The sequence below is a fragment of the Podarcis melisellensis genome, assembly GCF_964234715.1.
Source record: "Podarcis melisellensis genome assembly, chromosome: 16".
Taxonomy (NCBI): domain Eukaryota; kingdom Metazoa; phylum Chordata; class Lepidosauria; order Squamata; family Lacertidae; genus Podarcis; species Podarcis melisellensis.
In genome coordinates, this window is record NC_138533.1 from 39407941 (window position 1) to 39428826 (window position 20886).

Here is a 20886-nt window from a genome sequence, read left to right on the forward strand (position 1 = left end):
CTGGCTAAAGCTCATAATGAGCTTTATGAATGAAAGTTTCTTTGGCTACATCCGAAATAAGAGGAAAAACAAGCAAATGGTAGATCCCCTGTGTGGGGAAGACAGAGAAATGCTATTAGGGGACAGAGAAAAGGTGGAACTACTCAACACCTACTTTGCTTCTGTCTTCACCTAAAAGGAAAGCAATGTCCAACCTGGTGATAACAGAATAAATGATGTAAGGAGGGAGCTGCAGCCTAGGATAGGCAAAGAGGTAGTAAGGGAACACCTGGATACTTTAGATGAATTTGAATCTCTAGGGTATGAAGAGCTGAATCCAAGGGTACTAAAGGAGCTTGCTGTTCTTGGATAACAGTTGAGGTCCCTACACACTGGAAGCAAGCAAATGTTGTCCCCATCTTCAAAAAGGGGGGAAAGGAAAAGGAAGACCCAGGTAAATACTAACTGGTAAGCTTAACATCGATACCAGGGAAGGTCCTAGAACAGATAGTTCAACAGTCGGTCTGTGAGCACTGTGATTACTAAAACCCAACATGGGTTTCTCAAAAATAAGTCATGCCAGTGCAGACCATACTGGAGTGAATGGGCCAATGTACGGCAGCTTCCTCTGCATTCTGTTGTCACCGGGCAGGTGTTCTCAGCCCACTGGCCCTGTCTGCTAAGCTTCCTGCACCAGAATCAGGCCATTCTCAAATCAGAGGGAGGCTTCCTTGCAGATCTCGTCATCATGCAGATGCTGGAGTCAGTCTACCTCCTTCTCAACCATTTGGCTACCCTCCAAAACTCCGAGGATGGCAAGTAAGGGGGGGGGGGAGGAAGCATGCAGGGTAGGTGGGGGCGGCTGTAGGGAGAGAGAAAAACACTGTATGTATATTTGTTAAAATCACAGACAGACTTACCAACTCCACCTGAGGTCCCAGCCCTTCCAGAATTCTGTGTGCTGCTTCCGCTTTTTTCTGCAACAGTGAAAAGGAAAATAGGAGAATGCTAAATGACTTAACAACTGGAGTCTCACACTTGCAGGTTTCACTTGCTTCCCCGCTCCCTCAAATTTTCCCTCAAAGGCAAAGAGCCTACAGATTTAGCCTCATTTCCCTCCCCACCCTTCCCCAAGGCAAGAGGAGAAAGGTTAAAAGCAGGGGGGGGGGGAGAGAGAGAGAGAGAGAGAGAGAGAGAGAGAGAGAGAGAGAGAGAGAGAGAGAGAGAGAGAGAGAGAACACCCTCCCACACACACTGCAATGTCACAGACTGGGAAGGCTTTGAACGGCTGCCAAGCTGAAAAACCCAAACAAGAGGCACACACAGGAGAAAACTCTCACGTCTGCTTCAAGGTCTCAGCTGCAAAAATGAACCACGGGACGGGGGAAAGGATATACTCCACTTGTGGTGCCTTAGTGGCAATCTAGCACAAGACACTCACACGTCAAAAAGCCTTTTTCTCTCTCGCTGCGACAAACAAATTCTCTTTCACTTTCAAATTGTCTGGGTACTGTGCAATCACTTCAGTGGCCATCCAAGAGTGGAGCCGTTGTGGGAGAGAGGGGAAGATCTGCTTTGCCGTGCCCCCTTTTCCGGGAACTGGCCTTGTCAAAAGGATGTGAGCAGAGTAGCACCACCATCCTTGGGTCATCTGCCCTGACCCACCCACCAGCACTCCTCCCTCTCCTCTTTATCTTCCTGCTCTTTTCCTCCCCAAGCTAGATTACCTCGAAATATACACAAAACGAGCACACATGCTCTTGAGGGGGCATGTCAGAACAGGGCTTGGAAGAGTCACGGGCTCACGGCACCAAAGCGATTAAATAAAAGATGACCTTTCCACTCTCACACAGGCTGCTTTCCCTGATGATTCTTACTAACAGCCTGGTAAACCTGCTACCTAAAAGCCAATGAGGAACGAAAGCCAAGAGGGCAGGTCCAGGAACAGACGGGGCTGGAGACAAATCCTTCAACAAATGGAGCATGGGGCTTAAGGCACCTTGCGGGAGCAACACCCCTCTCTGAGGATGCATCATCAAGATCATTTGAGGAAAACCTGCTCTCGCCTAACAGCCTTTCAGCTTCCCAGTGCATGGCACCAAAAGGAGTGGATCTTATTCCTTGACCATGCTGGTTAACAGGGAGTTCTTATCAGCATTGGCAGTTTTGAGTATGCAACCATGGGAATGTAGTTTGTAATAATCTCATTATAAATATCTCCCAATTAGCTAGCATCCAAATTAAAAACTAGGCACTGTGCAATTAATAAAAAGATGTTTGTGTTTCAACCATACTGCAGTTTAGTGTGACAAGAGCCTGCACATTTCCTGCTTCCTATTCCTCCTCCAGCATAGACATGGAACATTTGGAAGTTTTCACTTCTGATTTCAATTAGGAACCATTTAATGTAGGGCTCAAACTCTTAAGCTGTGGTTAATGGTTTGTTTAAACAAGCAAGCTTCATAACCCACGGTTTGAAGTTGGCTTGTTTCAAACAAACCATAGTTTAGATTAAACAGTTTGCAGGCTGTAAGAAGGGTTTTATAAGACCTCATCACAATCACACTACAGGAGGAAAAGGGCACACACAAGCCAGGGTATCTCTGAAGCTAATTTTCACCATGCAAATTATGGCTTTCTGGGGCATTCAGACATAAACCATTGTTTTGTCATATGCAAATGAACTGGATAATGTATTGGACTCAAACACTCCTCTCTTGCCCATGTGGAGGGCAGGGGGATGTCTACTTTTTAATTTGTGGCAAACTATAGGCTGTCAAATATAGAAAATTTAAGTTTTGAGCAGACCACAGTTTGCTATATCTGGATGAAACAGTAAGCTATTATTTGCCGCACATTCGAATGAGATGTAAAGGAGAATGGGCAGTAGGGTCTCATAAGGAGAAACCATAGTTCTGAACCAACAATCCTCCTCAGAGATTTACAATACAGGAAAAATATATATAAAAAGAACAATGAAGAAAGTAGAAAAAGAAGTTACTCTGGATTAATCATCACAAAGATGGATGGAGAGATCTTATGGGGGGGGGAATTAAGACCTGAAAGTTTCTGGCCCTTTGCGGGATGTAGAAAATAACCACTTTGCAAGCAAGAGTGTGACAAATCAGTCAAGAGAACCAATAAGTCCCTGTTCAAATCCCACCTGTATCATAAAAGTCATTAGATGGCCTTAAAGAAACACTGACTATCTGCAGTATGGGAGTAACATTTCTGGACTACCTTACAAGGCTGTTGTATGAACTTTTGAGATAATGCATGTGCACTCTAAGGCGTGATATAAATAAAATATTGTAGGAAGAGGCCTAAGGGATCAGGACAAAAAGTTCCATCTAGTCCAACATCCTGCCTTCCCAAAGCATTCAACCAAATTGTTCTTTCATGTTACTTAACTGTATTGCCATAGTTTAAGTGACTTGTAATAATCCAACAGCAGGGAACATGGGGCCCTTAGATGTTGCAAAGACCCCCAACTTCCATCAGCCCCGGCCAGCATGGCCAATGGATGGGAGCTGTAGCCCAGTAACATTGGGGGGGGGGGTCAGGGCAGAATAACCCTGCAGTAACCAATAAAAACAGGCAGGAGAAGAGAGCAATGTGAGAAAGATCCAAGAGAAGTAGGGAGCAAAATTAAAGCAATAGACAACCTTTGCAACCTTGTCTGAAAGTCAGTAAGGAGGCGGGAGAACCTGCTAACAGGGGTGGGGGCCATTCAATAATCTTGCAGCAACTTGCTTTTTTCCTAATTTGCAACAGTTCTTATTTCATGCAGGGTGCTGGGTTCCAATTAGATCTCAAACTAGGGAACTGCCTCTTTAAGAGATTCATATGCAAGGATGGACAGAGAGTAGATGAAGATCTACTGATAGATCTGGGCTGATACGCAGTTGACCAGCAAAGATTCTGGCTCCCAACTGTTTAGCAACAGCAACAAAGCAGCTTTCCTCCTCTTTTCTAAATTTAGAAAGGCAAAAGCTCAGTAGGCAGATTTTTCGCGTACTGGTAGTGGAAGCAAGAATGCTCAGAGGCACAGTGCTCCTTAATTCTAAGGTCACATGCACACCATACATTTAAAGCACACAGAAAACTGTAAGAATCCTGAGAAGTGTAGTTTATCCCTCTCACAGAACTACAATTCCCAACGCCCTTAAAAAAACTACTGTTCTCAGGATTCTTTGAGGGGAACAGTGTGCTTTAAATGTATGGCACCTATCTAGCCTAAGAGTATGTTGCTAGATTCTGAGCCACTCTCTTGGACCTGACTCGAGTTGGTGGATTCCAAGCGGTGTTAGAAACTCAGATATATAAACTAGGTGCCAAACGGCTCATTAAACCAAGGTTACAGTCACCAAAACAGAATGTCTAGTTGCCATTTTGTGGTAAGACAGCTCTAAAGTCTTATTTTTCAAATGATGGACTATCAGTTAAACGTCTGGCTAGTTAAGATAATAACCTTGAGCTAGGTTAAGAACTTTGAGAACTTAAAGAAGAAAAGTCACTTGATCCAGGGACAGTCCACACCACATATATTGGCCTATTCTAACCTCTTTTTCTTGATGGTGACTGCTCCTGCTCAGGCTGCACAGAAAGGGCAATTTGGTTCCAGAAATTCATTCTAATTGTGCAGATTAAATAGAATGGATAGAATTCTACAGGATATGGTATTAATGTGTGGGAACAGTTAAGATGCAATGATCCCCAGGAATGCACCTCCAGATGGTGGAGATGTCCGGAGCCATCCTGGCACCTGGACATCTTCACTTGGTCGCAAGTGGCCAATAGCCAGGTGCAAAATGAGCCTAGTGCCTGGCTAATTTTGAACACTGATTCCATGGTTCTAGCAACAACAAAATAGATCTGCTTGCCTCTGCCATGCAACCATCTTGACTACTTGCTGTCAACAGGCTAAAATACTAAATATTATTCTGTTTTCATTATTATAGTCTTCTCATGCCTAACCACTTGAGCAGAATACTGACCACAAAGGATAAAGTTGCGCTTCCTGATCTGCCAAGCATCTGGGCATACACAGCTGGCAACACACATTTCTTGGGTGCTAGCACAAGTGACCTCAAAAGATGGTTCAAGTGGGGAAGTTTAACTCTGCAGGTGACAAGGGCAGAATGCAGCAGGATGGTTGAGAGGGCAAAGTTCTCAGACTCTCCCGAATATCCTGTGCTCTCTTCCTTGAAAAAGAGGTGCTGGGTCTCTAGTCTGTCTGGAAACACCCACTACAGAAATGCTTTTGCCCCTTGGCCCTGGAGATGTGGGGACTCTAGTTGTTCAGCAGCATTATAGCAATTTTATTTGTTATTGTTATATGGTTTCTTTGCATGTTTCAAACTGCTATGACATGTTTATGAATAGTGGTATATAAATATTTTTGTAAGTAAGCAAATAAACAAATTATGCTTGCTCAGGGGCACTCTCACCTATAGGTTTCAAAACTGAGCCCTTGCACTGAAAACAGGTGCCAGAGCTTAGGGAGCTAAGTTTAAGCTATGGGGAATCAGCCCTAAGGACATAAGGAGAGCCCTGATGGATCAGACCAAAGACCCGGCGAGTCCAGCATCCTGTTCTCATGGTGGCCAGTCAGATGCTTATGACCTGACTCCAATAATATGTGGGGTCCTAGTGGATACTTCTGACTCTCAGCAACTGATATTCAGATGCATCTTTCGTCTGCCATGATAGAGGGAGCACAGCCACTGGGCTAGTGACCATTATCCTCCATGGACTGTTCTGATCCTCTTCTAAAGCCTCCAGGTTGCTGACCATCACCATATCCTAAGGGAGTGAAATGCAGGGCATGGTAAAGCACTTTCTGTTGTCTGTCCTAAATCTTCCAATATTCAGGTTTGTTGGATGGCCCCCGGTTCTGGTACCTGTTCACTTTCTCCACACCCTTCTTCATCTTATGCACCTTTTACCTTTTCTCTAAACTGAAAAGCCTCAAACCTTGCAGCCATTTGTTGCAGGACAGCTGCTTCAGCCCCTTGATCATTTGGTTGACCTTTTCTGAATCCTTTCCAGCACTGCAGTATTCTGCCCGAGGCAGGATGACCCAAACTGTATGCAAAGTTGTGGCTGAACGCTTGCCTAATGATCCCTAGCGCAGAATTCAACTTTTTTCATGGCTGCCACACACTGGGTCAACCCCTTTGTCAACCCCAAGCTGTTGTTCTTATTGTCACTCACCACCAGGTTCAAACCCCAGGAAAGTACATGCGACATACTTTTTGCCCCATCATGCATCACTTTGCACTTGTTTACGCTGAACTGCATCTGCCATTTTGTTGCCCGTTCCTCCATTTTAGGGACAGCCTTTTGGAGCTCCCTGTATCTTTTTCTATTCTAACTACCCTGAACAATTTGGAATCATCAGCAAGCTTGGCTACCTCACTGCTTACCCCTAACATTCATTCGTTCATTCATTCATTTTATCTGTATGCCACTTTTACACACACACACACACACACTCATGTTCGAAGTGGCTTACAACAAAGAAACAGGGAGGCATTTCAAACAAACATTTTTAACGATAGATCGTTTATGAGCAAGTTAAGAGGCTAGGATCCAACACCGATCCTTGGAGAAGAGTATACTTAATACACCTCTGCCCCTGGGAGAACTATCCATTTATTCCTACTCTGACCTTCCTGATCCTTTAACCAGTTGCTGATTCACAAAAGAGGTCTTCTCCTCTTATTCCGTGACTGCTAAGCTTATTTCAGAGTCTTTGCTGAACCCATCTGCACAACGAGAGCGTCTCTTGGACACGTTACACAGCCGGTGACGCCATCCAGTGGTCAGCTCTTGAATTACCACCCACAAAAGACCCGCTTTCAGAGTCTGCAGCTTCAGGCTGACTCTCAAAGGAGCCACCGGGTGGCTGAGGGGGTGAGTCACTGCCAGAAAAGGAAACTGTGAGCGCAAGTCTAGTCAAACCACATCTGAGTGATAGGGTTTTAAATTGATCTAATTCCGGGAGGGAAAGGAATCTCTTTTTCTTGTGCACATCTCTGCTCCCCAGAGAGCAGCCCAGAGGCCTGGAGCGTATTTTGTGAGCTGACAAGACTCTTCACAGTTGGTTGCAAAAGGCAGGAGAACCGGCAAGGAAGGCTTCAGGGTTACGGAGGGCTTGCACCCAGGCACCGCTCAGGTGTCCCATGTGCATATGCAGAAACACACACAAAAGGAAAATGCTGGATTGGATGTTTCCATCTCTCTCAGCTTCTGAAAACTATGCTCTTCATCCTGACAAATGAAACTGTGGACAAAACCATTCACACACACCTCACATACAAGTGTGTAATACATACCAAAATTTACTATTTGCGATACAACTCCACTGCATTCCACAGATAAGATATATCAGTTTTATATCACATTTTCCCCTTACTATTTCAACAGTAAAAACACACAAATAACTCTAAAATCAGGTTTTTGCTTCATTTAACCAATGAAGGGGGGTGGCAAATCTTAAAACTGTTCCTGCCTTTGTCCCTGTTCTCCTAATCTGACATACAATGTACAAATACATAACCTCGGGTTATACACACTTCAGGTTACAGGCTCTGCTACCCCAGAAATAGTCCCTCAGGTTAAGAACTTTGCTTCAGGATGAGAACAGAAATCGCGCAGCGGCAGCAGGAGGCCCCATTAGCTAAAGTGGTACCTCAGGTTAAGAACAATTTCAGGTTAAGAATGGACCCCCAGAACAAATTAAGTTCTTAACCAGAGGTACCACTGTACTAGTATAATAATAATACTTTTAAGTAAATCTTATTTCTGTGAGTTTAGACATTTCCTCAACATACCATGTTTTGCTAACCCACTCCTGTTCATTACTTCCGAAGTTTGCCATTTAGCAGCTAATAATGTTTTTGCTGCTCTTCAGAGATTTTTCTACTATAAAATAAAATACTTTGGTCATGCATCTGCCTTCAAACAGTCCAAGAGAACTTGTAATGGATTTGTAGGTGTGGAATAACCAACCATCCTTCCATTACCTTTAATTATTCTCTCCCCATGAGTTCTAACTTTATCACAACTCCACCAAACAAGCACAGACTCAGCTTCATTTTTTTCTACATTTCTTACAACACCAGTAAGCTTAGGAACAAATACTTGCTAGTCACTTTTGAATCCAACACTGGCAATAAAGTATCCTGCCCGACAGTGTCATTAATTTTTTCCAAACTTCTTCTGTGGTATTTATCTGTAACAGCCTTTGCACATCTTTGGTGCATCTTCATTAAAATTAGGTAATAGGTCAGATGAAATTGATTTGCAGGGCAGGATCTCATCTGCAAGCTGACAATCAGCCATGCCAGACTTTCTGTTTACTATGACTAATTTCAATGAGACAAGTGTGAGTCACTTTCAACTGTTTCTGGGCGCACATTCATGTAAGATTTATGCTCTGCTTACATCACATTGAGGTCTCCTTTCCAGAGAGAGGGCGATTCTGAATACGGTGACACACTGCGAACAGCAGGTCATATGGAACATATTCGTACCGTGTTGAGGAGGGAGTTTTGTGTTATTGTTTTACATACCACAATGTCAACCTGATATTATTTTGAGTGTCAATTTTATTACTGCTATGTGTTCTCTTGAAATCCTCCTTGGAAGCAATTGCTAAATTAAATGTGTCTACAAACCAAAATATATTCTGCTATTTTTAAAGTACACTCCCTGTTTAGAGCTCCGTCAAACCTCTCACAGGGAAAAAGCTCCATACACGCTGGACATAAGCACACACGAAAGCTGTGCTAGATCAGACCAAAGATGCCTCTGAGAAACCAACAAGTAAGACATGGGCACAAAACCACTCGCTATAGTTCTCACTGACTGGTATTCAAAGGCATAGTGCCCTGATATGGCAGTTTTCATGACTAGTAGCCAGAGATAGCTGTATCCTCAATGAATTAATCTCAGGGCTTATCTACTTGCCTTTCCTCCGTTCTTTCCAAGCACGGACCTCAATTTAAAACTCTGTGTACAAGCACTTCTTTAAAGGTCAATCGGAACAAACATCAAGAGTTGACATTTGCTCCGATTCAGCTGTAAAGCACAAGTTTTTGCAGGAAAATCCTGGGGGAAACCAAAAATGTTCAGACACTGAGCATTAAAACACAGATCTCTGCCTGGAAAGAGTGGGTCAAAAGGTATGTGTGGCTAAGCCCTAATCCACCTTGGTGGCCATCTCTGCCTCCTGGGGGGGCGAATTGAAGAAGTCCTTCCTTCTATGTGTCCTCAATCTCCCAAATCCAGCCTCACTAGATGTCCATGAGTTCTCGTATTATGACAGAGAGGGGAAAATGTCAGTCTACCCATGTTGTTTATGACATGCATTATTTTATACACATCTATCTTACCCCCGCTTACAGTGGTGCCCCGCAAGACGAACGCCTCGCAAGACGAAAAACCCGCTAGACGAAAGGGTTTTCCGTTTTGGAGGCGCTTCGCAAAACGAATTTCCCTATGGGCTTGCTTCGCAAGAAGAAAGCCCATAGGGAAATCTCCAGGGACCTCTTCTAAATGCTAGCGGTGGGGAGCAAAGCCTTTCCCCCCCCTCCAGCCTTCAGAAGAGGTCCAGGAAGGCCGGCGGGGGCCGAAAGACTTTGCTCCCCACCGCCAGCATTTTAAAAGCAGTCCGGGATAGCAAGGAAGCGCTTCCCGCTATCCCGGATAGCTTTTGAAGGCAGGCGGGCGGGGGGCAAAAGTCTTTGCTCCCCCCTGCCTGCCTTCCCGGGAGAGCGGAGAAACGAAGCGCTGCGTTTCTCCGCTCTCCCGGGAAGGCAGGCGGGGGGGGGGGGGGAAGCAAAGACTTTCGCCCCCTGCCGGCCTTCAGAAGAGGTCGGGGGACAGACTGTCCCCGGACCTGGTCTGAAGGCGGTTTCCATAGGAACGCATTAATTGATTTTTAATGCATTCCTATGGGAAACCGTGCTTCGCAAGACGAAAAACTCGCAAGACGAAAAGACTTGCGGAACGAATTAATTTCGTCTTGCGAGGCACCACTGTACTTGCCTTTTTTTCTAAACCAAAAAGTCTTTCCTCACAGTGGAATCACTCTACCCCTGGATCATTTTGGCTGCTCCTTTCTGGACCTCTCCTCAGCTCTGCAATATTCTTTGGGAAGTGCAGCAACGAGAGCTGTACACAGTATTCCAAGCACCGTCTCACCCTGAATCCGTAGAAAGGCATGTTTCTGAGTGCACTTGGTGTATGCAGGCAATACTGCAAAGAGCAAAGAGCCACCAGCTGTACAGTTCCCACCCTCAGAGCTGCTGGGTAGGTAAGAACAAAGATGTTTATAGCAGAGCGGCAAGTCAGCTAGGCCATACTGAGTCACACAACAGTCTTGCTGCAAGTGCAGAAAGGTTCCTTTATCAGAAACTCAATCCTAGTTTTCCAAATACTCATAAAGTATAAACTAAGTGTGGAGTAGGGCTCTGAGTAAGCATGCTTGAATCAGGGACATACTTGAATCAGCAAGACAAATTTAAGGAGTACCTTTACAGGGCATGTCCATGAGTGGGGCTGGCTCCTAGGAGGCCTACCAAATTTAAAGTAGGGTATGCAAAATGCACCTTAGAGACCCAGGGCAGATCTGCACCATGCATCTAGAGCACATCTAAAGCACATTTAAAGCATGTGATTTCCCCCAAAGAATTTTGGGAACTGTAGCCTGTTGGGGGCATTATTGCGAATCATAGCTCTGTGAGTGGGAAACTACAGTTCACAGGACATATGGTGGGGATCTGTCACTGTTGAACCACTAAGTGGAAGTTAAACCTCACTGATCTCAGTCACTGGGGGATACTTGACATTATCAAAAAAAGACCTTCTATTTACATGGCCCTATTTCTTCATCTGCATATTTTAGCCTGGCTTGTTTCTTGGTCACACTCAAGTGTGACCGTGTGTGTGTGTGTGTGTGTGTGTGTTTACAGATGATCAATTGTCTATCTTTAATATCTGAAAATGGCCTCTCTTCCTAGAACACTGAAGATCCACAGGACAAACTGCATTGTCACCTATACTACAACATTAATGAATTCCTTGTTCATTTATTGCATTTATACCCTCCCTTTCTTCAATTATAAAATTCAAAGTGGCAAATACTGGGTCCCTAGGTGGTCTATCATTCGGGCACTGAACAGACCCAGAGCTGCTTAGGCTCAGCAAAGTGAATGCGTCATGTGGCCTCAAACCAGGCCCTGAGACGGTGATACATTTTTTTCGTTTCTGGAAATGCTAGTCCAAATATTTCCTCTACCATTCAATCTGTACATAAACACTACAGTTGGAATGTAAATACACAGCTTCCCTCCGGGGCTCTGATTTCTCTGTGCTCTGAGTCTCTTTGGCATCAGAGTAAAATATCTTTAGTCCATAGAATAAGTAGCAGGCAAATTCCTGCTAACAGAAAAGCAAAAGGGACATTCTTCAGAAAATTCCCCTGCCCAACTCTCCCAGGCATGGAGACCTTCTTGCAGGACACAATGCATAGCAATGGAGACTTCCTCTTAAATTCAGCAAGACAGGAAATAGTGTTGATCTGTCCATACAATTCATCCCACAGCCAGACTCTCCCAAACCTGAGTATCCTAGCAGAATAAATGAATCACACTGTTCTGTCCCTTCCTTACTGGCGCTACCGTTTCATTACTACAACCCAACACTGACAGAAATATCACTGCACATTCAGACACCTTGCAGGGTCACTGGCATTACTGTCACTGAGTAATAGATACCAGAGCGGCATAAATTTGATGGTGACATTGACTGCTCCATCATGCAGAAGGCCAAATAGCTGGATGCTGCTGCCTCTAGCCCAGGGCCACAGCTCAAGGGTAGAGCACCTGCCCCAAGTTTAGCCCCCAGCATCTCCAGGTGGGACTGGGAAAGACCCCCCAGACTGACATGGTGGGGAGCTGCTGTCAGCCAATGTGGACAACATGCTGAGCCAAGTCGACTAATGGACGGGCTCAGCATAAGGCAGCTTATTGCATTCCTATGGATCAGTACAATATCACACTGGGCCACTTAAAGATATGGGCATCCAAGTTTGGTGTACTGAAGTTGCCAACTCACTGTGCTTAAAACCTTCAGAGAGCCTTCCTGAAAAAGCATTTCAGAACCAAAAAAGTAAGAAAATATAATAATAATAATAATAATAATAATAATAATAATAATAATAATAATAATAATAATTTATTATTTATACCCCGCCTAGCTGGCTAAACTAACCTCACATGAGCTGCAGTCTCAATGATCGTAGCTCTTTCACTGTCCCAAGGGGCTTCTGCTTCCTACACCCCAGTAGGAATTTGCTCTAAAAGGTGTTCTTAGAACATTTGATTATTTAAGGAGCTAGTCAGATTACTCCCAGGAGGAGCTTTCTGGAACACAGAGTTCCTGGAAATCAGGACAGCACGCAATGTATTCTGTTGCCTTTTATTCTTTTACCATGGCGATGATGTAGTGAGTGTCAAATCTACTTTCAAACCCTCACTTAACCAGGGAGCTCAGTGCTTGAACGGCCTGGGCCAAATTGTGGGGATCTTGATTCAACCTTCCCATGCAGGATTACTGTGGGGAGTAACTGTGGGAAACCCCTCTGTACGCTGCCTCTAATCTGCTAAGGGTTTAACAGGACCTGGTATTTTCCCACCCAATATATCCAGTTTTCAACCCCACAAACAGGTCAGACCCACGCCATACATCCAAAGCACATTTGAAGCATGTGGCTTCCCCACAAGGCTTGTGGGAAATGCAGTTTCCCCCAACAGGGCTGCATTTCTTAGCACCCTTAACAAATGACAGCTCCCAAGATTCCTTGAAGGAAGCCATGTCCTTTATATGTGTGCTGGATGTGCTTTGAATGTATGGTGTGGGTCTACCCTGAAACACACCGTTGCACTTCCAACGTGCAAAAGTCACAACCTTCCTTGTTCAGTCCTACGAGCTCCACTATGATTTCTCCACTGTACAGTGAAAAAAATAGGACTCCCATCTGAGATATCTGCTATTAATTTCAAAGAGTGGGGGCAAACAAAAGGGGAGGTCCGTTGCCTTCATGCTCAACTTGCGGGCTTCCAGAGGCACCTGGCTGGCTCCTGTCAGAACACAGGAGCTGCCTTGGACTAAGCTGGACCACTGGCCCATCTAGCTTAGCACTGTCTATACCAGCACTTCCCAACCTGGTGCCCTCTAGCTGCGCTGCACTGCTTTCTCAGTGCTTTCCCATTTGAAGACTGATCTTCCCAGGGACGTATGCCTGGAGCCATCACCCTCTGTTTCTAGGCAGGGGCAAGCCAGCCAAATGGGCAGGTATAAATAAGAAAATTATTATTGTTAATTATTAGGCACCGGACCCCTTCATGGATCACTGCCTTGCCGTGGCGAAGGTGTTCTTAGAACATTTGATTATTTAAGGAGCTTATTGAATTATGGTGCTGGAGGAGACTCTTGAGAGTCCCATGGACTGCAAGAAGATCAAACCTCTCCATACTGAAGGAAATCAACCCTGAGTGCTCACTGGAAGGACAGATTGTGAAGCTGAGGCTCCAGTACTTTGGCCACCTCATGAGAAGAGAAGACTCCCTGGAGAAGACCCTGATGTTGGGAAAGATGGAGGGCACAAGGAGAAGGGGGCGACAGAGGACGAGATGGTTGGATAGTGTTTTCGAGGCTACCAGCATGAGTTTGATCAAACTGCGGGAGGCAGTAGAGGACAGAGGTGCCTGGCGTTCTCTGGTCCATGGGGTCACGAAGAGTCGGACACGACTAAACGACTAAACAACAACAACAACAACATTAGGCACCGGGGGGGGGGGATTATGCACCCAGGTCCTTTAGATCCCAATTTTCTTTCTTTTTTCTTTTTTAAAATTTTAAAATTTTTATTATACCTCAATTTTCTGCTTATTTTTCAGTAGGGTGTGTTGAGTTGGATTTCCTGGATATATTGATGTACATTTTAGGATGTTTAATTCTTGTTTTTGTAAGCTGCTTTGAGTTAACCTTTCTGGAAAAAAGCAACCAAATAAGAATAGTAGCAATTATTATTATTACACCACCTGGAGATGCCAGGGACTGAAACTGGGACCTTCGGCACCCAAGGCAGCTGTTCCACTGCATCCCAGACGACTAGTGGGGCTCTCCAGCTTTGGCCTAGGAAGTGTTGGCTTTCTCTGGGCTGCTTTAATGAACTGCGCTGTTTTGCTGTGATGCTTTAACTTCCCCCTTCCCTTCACCAGATTATAAATTCCCCTGCAGGCCTGCTGGGTCAAAAGGCAAGGTAAAAATATTTCAGTAACTAAAAGGGAGAGGAGAGACAGAGTGTACCTACAGATAAAATCCAAGAACATCTTGGGAAATGACATAACTTGCCTACAAGGCACTCCAAGCGATCTAGTTCCTTGAGGCTGCAATCTAGACATACTTGCGAGGGGAGCAAGCTTCACTGAACGATCAGGCCTTACTCCTGAAAAAGCATGTTTAGGATTGCCCTGTGAGGCACTCATGCGCTTCAGCGGTTGTCAGAGGGGGCTTAGGCTTTTGCGAGTCGAGTGGGAAGAGATGAGGAAACTGGAGTTATTTTGAGAGAAAGAGGGAGGTGTTTTTCCTGGAATAATTCCAGTCACCATTCCAGAGAGACGGCTGCTGAACCATGCTCTGGATTTTATTTATAGCATTGCTCAGCTCCACCGCGCCTCGGAACAAGGCATAAGCATTTCCATTCAGGATCCAGCTTTCTTGCACGGATGGAGGCAGGAAACACAGAGAGCGAGCCTTGCTGGGAAAACAGGCCTCCCTCCTATTCCTCCAACTGGGGAAGTGCCATAGCTCAGTGGAAGAGCATGGGCTGTGCGTGCATGCGGTCCCCAGTTCAATTCTCAGTAACGGCTGGCAAAGACTCAAGGCTGGGAAAGAATGCAATACTTGTATTTAGGGGTGACTTCAACTACCCATATTCAGTCACAAAAAAGAAGGGTGGCAAACCTGGAACGCATCTTTGGTGGCGCCCAAGACCAGATGCAAGACATCAAATTTTAAACTAAATATACATGTAAATGACCAAATGCCAAGAATATCCAGCATGGTCACCTTTGCCTTCAAAAGAGGAAACTCTCCCCAAATTTTATCCTCAAAATGCTTTGCAAGAAGTCACAGCGAGCGACCATTGGGTCTGCCACCTCTTTCAGGCCAGACTATGAAAGGCCCTTCACTACTCAGAAAAGCTCTGCCAGATGGCACAATTCGGATGCAGTGGAGGTAGCAAAGTATGCCTTCTTTGCTGCCTTCACTGCCACTAGGAAGGCTCAATGATGAGCCCTCACCAGTGTTTGGTTGCATTCATTCCTCCACTTGTGTCCAAGCAGTTTCCTAGCTTGTTTCCTCACCCTAAGCTCTGGAGCCAAGAGAGATCCACAAAGCAGGAAAGGGAGCTCAGAGGTGATCGTGTCAATGGCCCAAGCCATTCGGACACTCCAGAGGTTGGCTAGGGCTTCGACAGGAGTGCCACCCATATCAGCTGGAAACTCCTCCATTAGCCTTCGGGGTGGACCATACTAATAGGTCCCCTTCCTCTGCAAGAGGCGAAAAGGTGCTGAAAGCCCAAACTTCAGCAGGAAGTGATCTGGCCATGACAAGCCACTGGTGTCAATGTCCCCCACTTTTAAATCACCCTCTTTCTGCCCAGCCAAGAAAACAAGTTCAGAATGTGACCTGCCACACATATTGGGCTGGCAAAATGTTGGTACAGCCCCATGGTCATAGGACTAGGAGAAACCTCTGCCTGAATCCTTAGAGTGCTGCTGCCGTTCAGTGCAGAGAGAGCACTGAGCTAGGTGGGCAAATGGTCCGACTCTGTGCAAGGCAGCTTCTACTCTCCCAGATGGCCCTTTGGTCAGATCCAGCAGGGTTCTCTAACAGAGCGAGATGCAGATGACTCAGTAAGGAGGAAATGGGTTGCTGGGGATGGCTCTGGAGACTGCTGCTAACATTTCCTCTGCAGAGTGCAAAAGAAGAACATTTCCTTTCGGTGGGTTTCTGAGAGTGAGGTCTCTATGTTCTGGCAATGAAATATCATAAACCTGATGGGAAAACAAAACTGCTTTCCTTCTCCAATTCTACCCCAAGGACTTTTTTTTACCAGCAATTAGAAACATATTTTACACTCCTGCATTACTCTATCTGGGTATTTCCACTAGTTTATTTGGCTAATGAACTGAAACAAAAAACAAAAACTCAAAACCTTTGGATCAACTAAGAAAGTTCCCTGATGATGATGATGACGATGATGATGAATTAGTTGCTTTGTTTCCCACAACAACTCAAAGCAACTTACAATATTTTAAGCAAAAAACACATACATTAAAACCAACATTTAAAAAACCCTACATTAAAACAGTTTTAAAATATTTAGAACGATGCCATTTTTTTACTTGTAAACTCACAGAAATTTGGGTTGCAATTGCAGTCCCACTTCCCAAGGGAGTAAGGCCCCACTCTGCTGGGGCTTACTCTTCAGCAGATGTGTCTAGGACATCAGGTTGGGTTATTGCATTTAAAAACTCATATGATTTAAAAACTCGTATGATTATTTATAAACAGCTGGCAACCGGATTTAATTGATTCATAAATGATAAAAACAATTACTCTTATGTCCAATGTCTCCTGAAAACACACTTTGTCCATGAAGTCTTTGGCACAACCTTCAAACCCAGAAGCTACACCTACACACACCAACACACACAATCTGCAGTTGTTTTAACTGTTTTTATACATGTAACTGCTTTATATGTGTTTTTATATTGTAAATTGCTTCAGGGTGCCTCACAGGAACCAATTCATAAATGAAATAAATAATCATTAACCACTGGTAGCTAATAGCCACCCACAGACGGAACCTCCATGAATTTGCTTATACAATTGCAGGGGGGTGTTCATAAGATTTAATGACTTAAACACTTACAGTACAGCCATTCTTCTTTAGAGGTGGGGAGGAACTCACTACTTGGGGTGGGGGAGAAAATACTTCAATTCTCAATTTTTTAGCATAATGTTGTGTGTATTAGGCAGGCAGCTGTGCCCTTTCAGAGATACAAGTGCTGAGACAGAGAAGGAATTAAAATTTAATCTTATTGATTTTTACAGACACAGTCCCAAGAGCCAACAGACATCGCTGCATCACACTGGGTTCTTTCTTTTTTTCCTTTTCTTTTTCTTTTTTAAAAAAGCATTTTTTAAAAGCCAGCAGGCAGTAAGGCCTGGAAAGAGACGCTTGGAGCTTCTCTGCCACCAACTGTCACCCTCTCCCGGCTACCTCTCCACCAGAGGATTTGGGGAAGGGGGGACTTTAAAGGATCCAGAAAACCAGGATGCTGTGCCTTAATTGATCCTTTCAAGAGAGAGGCTTTGCCTTTTCTTGATGCAGCACAAGCCGTGAAAGGGAAAACGCTGCAGTGGGTGTCCTTACATGAACTCTCCCTCTCCAGCGAGAAAGAGAGCGCTGACGAGGAAAAGACAGAGAGAAACGATGAGGTCAGCTCTCAAAAAAGGAAGCTCGCAGGCGGTTGCTCAAAGGCTCACTTGCATCTGAGAGAGAAAACACCGCAGTCTTTGTGGGCGGGTGAAAAAGCAGCCAGTCTCCAGGGGAAGTGCTGGTGCTGGTGCTGCTCTGCAATGCCCTGCAAAGCTAGCATTAAGAGAGACCTGCTTTTAGCAAGTTGGAGAGCCCAAGGGGGAGAGGGGGGGAGAAGAGAGGTGCCAGACACACTAGATGGGTTGGCAGCGGTGCCTGCATCTCAAGAAGCCAGCGAAATAAAGGACTGCGGTTTCCTGTGGTGAGGGGCAGATAAGCCATCCAGGTCTGTGCCCCACTCCCAGAGATAGCCAAGTGAGGAACAAACTGTGCAAAACAGTAAACGCTACGGAACAAATTATGCAAGATAAAGAGAAATCTTACAGAAGGGCACAATTTGGATAACCGTGACCCATTAAAGGGGCCAGCTCTGGGTTGCCTGAGCAGAGAATTTCCCCCAAAGCATCAAGCACCTCAGTACTTACCCGATTCTCGTCATAGATTATTTGGACCAGGCTGCGATGCTTGGACTCAATAGGCGGAGGGGAGATGGGCTTCTCTGGCTCCAGCGGCTTTGCTGCTTCCTCCTCCAGCTGCTGCTGTGGGATTTTGAAAAGGGAAGAGAGAAAAGTGTGAGCACTTGCATGTGGCCTTGCTGTGCTCACAGAGTCTGCCATTAAGGCTGGGGAACCTGCTATGGTCTCTCCAGCTCCCAACAGACCCAGCCTCCATGGCCAGCGATGACAGGAAATTGAGCCCCACATTTGGAGAGCAAGGGGTTGCCCACCCTGGTCTAACTCTTCATCACTACTTGCACAATTGGTTTAAATTCCCTAGCACCCACAGATACAATGATTTACACAAATGTGACACATACTAATTCTAGTTGGGGTGAGTCACATGCAAAACAGTTGGTTTTGAAGCAACTCTCACCTTTAATTATGGCTTTTTTTTAAAAAAGGACAAGTTTCTAGCCCGTATGATTTTCGTCAAGTGTAGATATAGCCTTTCCTAAGCTATTGTGAACCTGTCTGTTCCAATGTATAGAGTGCCAATTTGAAATTCTGGCTAGGATTCACTGGCAGGTTAATTTTTGAGAAAGAACAGATCAAGTCATTTCCCCCCACCCCACAATAACAGCCAATTTAACAGCCAATTCATCAGTCGAAGATTATTAAGAAAGTTCAGTTCACTCAGCCCTCACATCATTCCAATTGTGATAGAAGGGATTCTGGTCCAGCTGTCCTCCTCAGTACAATAGCCTGGTTCACCCATTACACTAAACCATGGTTTGTTTAGTTTAACTATGATGTGCTTGAATGTGTGAATGCAGCGCAGCTGACTGGGATAGCTCAGTTGGTAAGAGCATGAGACTCTTAATCTCAGGGTTGTAGGTTTGAGACCCACATGGGGCAGAAGATTCCTGCACTGCAGGGGGTTCAACTAGACGATCCTCTTGGTCCTTTCCAGCTCTACAATTCTATGATTCTGTGACTAACCATGGTTTGTTTTCCAACAACAAATCATGAAATGAAGCCAGAGTTTCTTGTTGGCATATGAACCAGGGTTGCTTTGAGCTAAGGTCTGATGGGAGGCCTAACCCCAACAACCTTACTTTACCATGGATCATTTGGCCACCCCACCCCAGTTGCTCACCAAGCTACAGAAATAGGAGGCAACAGAAGCTGGTAAACCAAATTTGGGGAAACAAACCATAACTTGTTTGTTTGCCTATGAGACAACACCTTGCTTGTTTGCTTGCTTGTTCGTTTGTTTTTTAAAAAAAACAAACCCCAATGACTGGACAAACTATGGCTCAGTGTTATGTGCGAATGAAGCCAGACTGGTGCTATTAAAAGCTGGAACAATAGTTACATCAAGCACACAGAGACAGCCCTCCCAAGCCTGCTTGGAATTTTTTGCCTGAGCATGGATGCTAAAAGGAGGGGGAAAGAGTTGAAGGCCAAAGGACCTTTCCAAGGGCTGCGCACAGTCGAGCTGCAATTATACCTGGGCATTACCCTTTGGGGTTGGAAGGAGAGAAAGGACAAGGGGATCAGACACAAGCAATGGTCTGCCTGTCTACTTACGTCTTTCTGACATCTTGGAAACTCTGGCTGCATCAGGGTCTACTGAGCCAACAAAAGGCATTGTGGGTGAACTAGGCCTTATGGAAGACATGCAGCTGCTCTTGAAAGAGGCTGTCCCACATCTCTCGGCCTAGGATGGGGGTGGGAAGCCTTTGGCCTTCCATCAATCCCAGCCAGTAGGGCTACCCCTGGGGTTGGTCCAGAAGCAGCAGCAGCTGCAGAACATGGCGGCTTGGCTACTTGCGGGGGGGACGGGACTACTGATAGCATAGAACACTTTGCTTGCAGAATTTGCAATGGCTGCCAATCTGCTACAAGGCCAAGTTAAAAGTGTTGGTACTAACACATAATGCCCCATACCGGTCAAGAATAATGGGAGTTGTAGTCCAGCAATATCTGGAGGGCCAAAGGTTCCCCATCCTTGGTCTAGGAAAGCCAGATGTGTGGCATTGCAGAGCTCCAAGTTTCTTTAGTTCACTCATTGGCGGCAGCTGGTGGGAATAGGGAACCCTGGAGAACAACATCATCACACCGCGCCCAACTCCCACCAGATGCATCATTTCCCATGGCACCCAAATCCAGCCTTGGAAGGAACTAGCCAATTCCCAAGAGCTGGAGACGGTCAGGAGGCCAAATCAGGCCCTGAGACAAGAGGCTTTTATACCACAGTTGAGCCCAGGAGCTTAATCTGAAAGGATCCCCCATAGGTATGTTACTGCTTTTTTGCAGAATATATGCTCCTTATTACCCAGGAGGACTCCTGTGTTGCAGCCAAAATAAAATATCAGCAGCCACGTTTTATCCCAGAAAAGCATGTGCCTCACTAGCTGTCCCCAAGAAGCAGGCAGCCAGCAACAGAAATGTCTCCTCAGCACCCTCTAAAAACGATAATGCCTGGCCAAGCAAGCAGCCTCTATTGGGATTTGCAGATAATGTAAAAGATAACAGAAAATAAAAATAATGCAGGTCAATGTGGACATACAATATATTTTATTATAAAGGTCTAAAACGTTTGGGGGTGGGGGAGAGAAGCCAAGCTTGTGACCTTTATAATCAGAATGAGTCTTGGCAGTTTCCCAGTTGCTCTTCCCACTCCCCAGCCAACATTTGCGTGCCATCTCTCCTTCCCTGCAAGAGAGAAACCCCCTGCTGTGGCTACTCAGGAGGGGGTGACAGCATGACCCTGACTCTCCA

The 20886-nt window shown here is 45.3% G+C and overlaps 1 protein-coding gene across 19 annotated transcripts in view; it reads right to left on the reverse strand.

Moving 5' to 3' along the window:
• The window catches only part of NCOR2 (nuclear receptor corepressor 2), a 343395-nt gene that overhangs the window by 189254 nt on the left and 133255 nt on the right, over nt 1-20886 (reverse strand). For all 19 annotated transcript variants that reach the window (XM_081892760.1, XM_081892767.1, XM_081892762.1 and 16 more), the window contains exons 6-7: nt 18088-18201; nt 900-956 (exon numbers count right to left, since the gene is read on the reverse strand). In XM_081892760.1, coding sequence (XP_081748886.1) covers nt 900-956; nt 18088-18201 — 171 coding nt within the window. The remainder of the gene's footprint in view (nt 1-899; nt 957-18087; nt 18202-20886) is intronic.